Source organism: Benincasa hispida, chromosome 11 (assembly GCF_009727055.1).
Source record: "Benincasa hispida cultivar B227 chromosome 11, ASM972705v1, whole genome shotgun sequence".
Lineage (NCBI taxonomy): Eukaryota > Viridiplantae > Streptophyta > Magnoliopsida > Cucurbitales > Cucurbitaceae > Benincasa > Benincasa hispida.
In genome coordinates this window covers 32,675,331-32,680,071 of record NC_052359.1, presented here as the reverse complement: position 1 = coordinate 32,680,071, position 4,741 = coordinate 32,675,331, and the positions used below count along the sequence as shown (strand labels likewise).

The 4,741-nt window shown below is 32.3% G+C and overlaps 1 protein-coding gene across 1 annotated transcript; it reads left to right on the top strand.

Annotated features, from left to right (window-relative positions):
* Positions 1-2,604: 2,604 nt before the first annotated feature.
* On the top strand, positions 2,605-4,435 carry LOC120091311 (protein SOB FIVE-LIKE 6-like). The gene is made up of 5 exons (XM_039049288.1): positions 2,605-2,876; positions 3,260-3,673; positions 3,768-3,833; positions 3,929-4,002; positions 4,128-4,435. The coding sequence occupies exons 2-5, from the start codon at positions 3,281-3,283 to the stop codon at positions 4,162-4,164; spliced, it is 570 nt and encodes a 189-aa protein (XP_038905216.1). The 5' UTR covers positions 2,605-2,876; positions 3,260-3,280; the 3' UTR covers positions 4,165-4,435.
* The last annotated feature ends 306 nt before the right edge of the window (positions 4,436-4,741 follow it).

Sequence of the window (4,741 nt, the reverse complement as noted above, 5' to 3'; positions counted from 1 at the left end):
AGAATTGGAAGAAATCAAACACAACAAATTTCAAAAGTACAAAAATGAAATTATTACCCTAATACCCCGTTTGCTAACTTTTTGATTTTTTTGAAAATTAAGCATATAAACGTTCATCCCAACTTTTAAATTTCTTGATTAGTCATCTACTCTTTATCAATATTTTCAAAACCAAGCCAAAATTTTATTGGAATTTGCCGACTAAGATTTCAACTCTTATACTTTAGAAAGATATAAACCATTATAAAAAGCTAAGAAAAAAATATGCATTAAAAAAACTCAAAAACAAAAGACGGGAGGATTATCAAACTAGGCCTAAACTTTCAATTCTATGTTACATTCCCAAATTTTAAAATTTGAGGGCTTTAGATATTACTCAGTCTATCTCTTCTCTTTCCCTAATTACACTCTCCACCATCTTCTCTTCCAACACAATTTTTTATTATTATTATTATTTTATCTCTTTGACTCTTTTATACAAAATTTACCTCCTTAATGTATCACTGACACTTAAAAGTTGAGACTATTTTGATATATGGATGTTTTCTTTTAAAAGAATAAGACTATAGTTTTTGTGACTATATGTTATATGTTGATTCTTTTATTCACTTTGAATTTGAGGTTGTATTTGAATCTTTAAAAAGTAATAGATTTTGGTATTTGTTGGTTTTTAGAGACATGATGCATGCTAAGCATATGGATCATGATATCGTCCTCCACTTAAATTCATTGATATTTCATTCATGTACACCATAAATTTCGTTTTCTTATTATGCCTTTCAACTTGTTCGATGATGCACCATCTTCCTTAATTATATTTGGATAATTTAGTCGAAAACGAGAATCTAAATCCAGAAATGAAAGAATATTGAATTTAAACTTCAACTTTTGAGATGGTTAAGTAAATAATATATTGACGAGTTGAACTATCGTGGGAGCAAATACTCCTCGCATCATTGTTTTTTTTCCTTTAATGCAAATGCAATTGAACACCAAACCATTTTTAACTGATGTTGAAGTGGGAGTACATACTCCCATACTAAAGTTTTTATAGTTAACACTTATCCTAACACTCATAAAAACGAGCCACTAAGTATCTTTTCTGAATTCAAAATAATTTAAGACTCGTTTGATAATTATTAGATTTTAGTGTTTGGTTTACGAAAATTAAGCCTAGGAACTTCTTTTATCAAACGGACCTTATTAATTAAACGATATTGAGATTAATTAGATATACTTTACGTACTTAACTAATTACATGTGAAAAATATTACAATAGAGAAACTTTTGGTGCTTGAACTTTCATAAAAGTAATAATATAGTCTTTAAACTTTTAGTTTATAATAATTTTGTCTCAATATTTTTAAATTTGTAACAATTTAATATTTTAACTTTGACATGTAAGAATTTATCTCTAATGTGAGACACTATTCAAAATTAAAGATCAAATTTTTATTACATAACTACTTAATCTTCATAATTTCAAAATTAATTTTATCCCATAATTAATTTAACACGTGTATAAAATTTTATTAAATCTTAATAATATATTTTTACAATAGAGACCACATTGTTACATATGGTAAATTACTTTAAAAAAAAATAAAATAGATTAAAATATCATTTTGGTCCTGAACGATTTCGGTAAAAAATTACTGAAAAATACTATTATAACAAACCGAAAAAGATACGAGTTGTGAAATATGATTTTTTTTTTGCCATATACCCACAAAATATGGGATTAGAAGAAGATTAGAATAAATTTGGAAAATTTGTACGGGTGACCCAAAAATTGGGCCAAAAATGTCAAATAACTCAGTTTCTAGAAAAAAAATACCGAATGACCATTTGCTAACGTTAAATTTGGCTAAAATTACCAAAATATACTTACGTACATGCGGAAAAGCATTCACCCTTGCTCTCTCTTTCTTCTTTTTCTCATTCACAGATCACTACTTTCTCTATGTCTCTCTCTCTTGGTCTCGGTTACTCTCATTCCCTCTCGCCCTCTTGCTCTCTAAGCCTCTCGGCCTTTCTCTTGTTTGCTCTGCGTGAAGTTGGTGGCATCGATCTACCCGAGTTAGGGTTGGCAATGGGACCAGGAGGAGGGGGGTGGGGGTGTCCTCCATCCTCGGCCTCGTAGAGGAAATTCTCCCCCATCTCTATCGGGGAAACGACATCCCCACGGGACCCCATTCTCCGTTTCCCTGCAAGGATTTCTTTACTAATTCCCCAGGAGGATTCCCCATTTTTTAAAATTAAATTTGATTTTATTTAAGTTTTTAAAGTTTGAGCTTGACTTCTTGGGCTTAGAGTTAGAATATGGATATTTAATATTGAGCTCCAATCCAACACTATACATTATAAACATATATATAAATAAATTATTTTATATATTATAAATATGTAAATATATCAAACCGAGGGTTAAGAATTAATCGGAGTCGGGGTAAAAAAAAAAAAAAAAAAAAAAAAAAAAGATGGATAGTACCGTAACTTGACATGAACATGACATTAGCAAGGAAGGGTTTAACAATTTTTTTGTTTTTCCTTTAAAAAAGTGGGTAATTTGCCTTGAGCATTTAAAATAGGTTTTTTGTTGCAATTCTTCCAATAAATCGAAGCTAATTTAAACCGGAAACCGACTAAGAGGGAATTAAAAGGCAAATCCTTTCTATTTGATTTGTGTCTAGTACAGAAAAACCCAAATCCTTTCTATTTCTGTACACAAAAACCAAAATAATCCCTTCCCCCATGGAATTTTCAGGCGAGTACCGCACGTTTCCAGATATCTTCTCTTTAACCGAACCAACTTGATTGATTACATCAAACAGTATCAATTCAGAGACGAAGTGTCCATTGTACTGTTTAACAAGGTTTTTGGTTTAATGCCTCGCTGTCTTCCATGTGAATTACTACTTTCTGCCTTTTCTCTCTCTGTTACACTTAACATTCATCATCTTACACTATAAACCCACCACACCCAACTGGCACTTTTCATTTTGATTCATTCATTTCACAAAACAAGACTCAGGACAAAACCCCTGTTTTTTGTTTTGCCTTTTCAGTTCAATTTTACATCACTTTCGTGTATAAACTTGAGATATACCCCTTCCCCCACTTTGGTTTCCTCTCCTTCTGGCTTCTTGTAATCTTATTTCAGGACTTTCTGTTTGTGGAAAGTTCATTTTCTTTGATCTGGGTTGTTTTATTCTTCGATTGGCTTATTGCACACCACCTGTTTGATAATTTTCCTCAGAGAAAAAAAGGGTTCTGGAATATGGATTTGTTGGGTTCTGAGTGTAGTAGTGGGTGTGAGTCTGGTTGGACTTTGTATTTGGAGCAATCTTTTCTTTCACATGGTGGCCCTGATCAAATTGTTGGCTGTACTGAGGAATATTGGAACGCTAGAGGTACTCAAGAAGAAGAAGAAGAAGAAGGGGAGGTTGAGGATCTTTCTATGGTTTCTGATGCATCTTCTGGGCCTCCACATTTCATTGAAGATGAAGCTTGCTCCCATGAAGATGATGGCCATTTCTCTCATGTTTCTAAGTCAGTTACAATGGGGAAGAGAAAGGGGAAGAAGCAGAGAATTAAAGAATATCAATGCCACGAAGAGCCTTCTTCCTTCCTAGATGACACTGCTAGTTCTCCTGCTATCAACTTCACTGCTGTAAGTTTCCATAATAATCTCTTTTAGCAATGATTATATATTCTGTTTTGACCAATTGGGTACTCATTAAAGTTAGCTTCTTTCGAATCTTCAGAATAATTTCACCAATCAAGCCTCAATGGAAAGCTTCTTGGGATTCTCTCAAACTAAACATTTTGAGGTACTTGAATCTGTTAGTCTGTTCTTTCCTTCAAGTTAGCCTCAAGACCATTGCATTGCATATTAATTGACATTGTGTTGTTGCTGTTGATGCAGGAAAGATCAGCATTTACAGAGCATTTTGGGTTCCTCCAATCTTCTCTATCAGGAAATAGATTGCAAAAGAACCAGTTGAGTTATTGTTTGTGTTTTTGGGACTTATAAAAGCCCAATTCATGATAAATCACTGGGCTTGGTTTTGAGTGTTTTCTTAGGATTTTTAAACTGATTGGTTTCATTTTGCTTCTTTAAACAGGTGGTTTGAAGGCAAAAGAGGGATAGGGATGAGATGAGATGAGATGAGATGAGATGAGATAGGTGTCTTTATTTTGTTCATCACTTTCTTCTGAAGCAGCTAATGTAGTTTTGTTGCACTGAAATATGTGTGAAAATTTGTCAAATGTTGTGGGAAATGGATCTTGAAGAGATTTGTTTCCCCTCCTTTTTTCCTTTTTCTTTTTCTTTCTTTCCTTTTTGTAACTGTCAATGCAATGGGAACCAACCTCAGAGCAACAAAGTTGGAAATGGAATTTATTCTTTTTGGAAATTCAATTTCTTAATCAATGAACAGTTTCTGATTATTTGCTCAAGTTTTTCAACATGGGTGATGTGGTGCTATGGGATAATTTTTTTTGCGATTTAACCGTTTGGTTCTTGAAAATTAAATTTTTAAACTTTACTTTTAAGCTCTAAATTTCTATGTTCGGTTGTCTATTTCTTATCCATGTTTTAAAAATTCGAGCCAAGTTTTGAATATTTAAAAAAAGTAGTGTTTAAAACCTGTTATGCTTAGGAAATGGAGGGAAAATAAGTATAAATTTTAAAAATGGGAAACTAAAAACAAAATATCAAATGAGGTTTAGTTTTTGG

Coding starts and splice junctions, on each gene's coding strand:
- LOC120091311 (XM_039049288.1), top strand. CDS start 3,281: ATGGATTTGTTGGGTTCTGAGTGTAGTAGTGGGTGTGAGTCTGGTTGG. Junction 3,674..3,767: donor CTGCTATCAACTTCACTGCT/GTAAGTTTCCAT, acceptor TCGAATCTTCAG/AATAATTTCACCAATCAAGC. Junction 3,834..3,928: donor CTCAAACTAAACATTTTGAG/GTACTTGAATCT, acceptor CTGTTGATGCAG/GAAAGATCAGCATTTACAGA.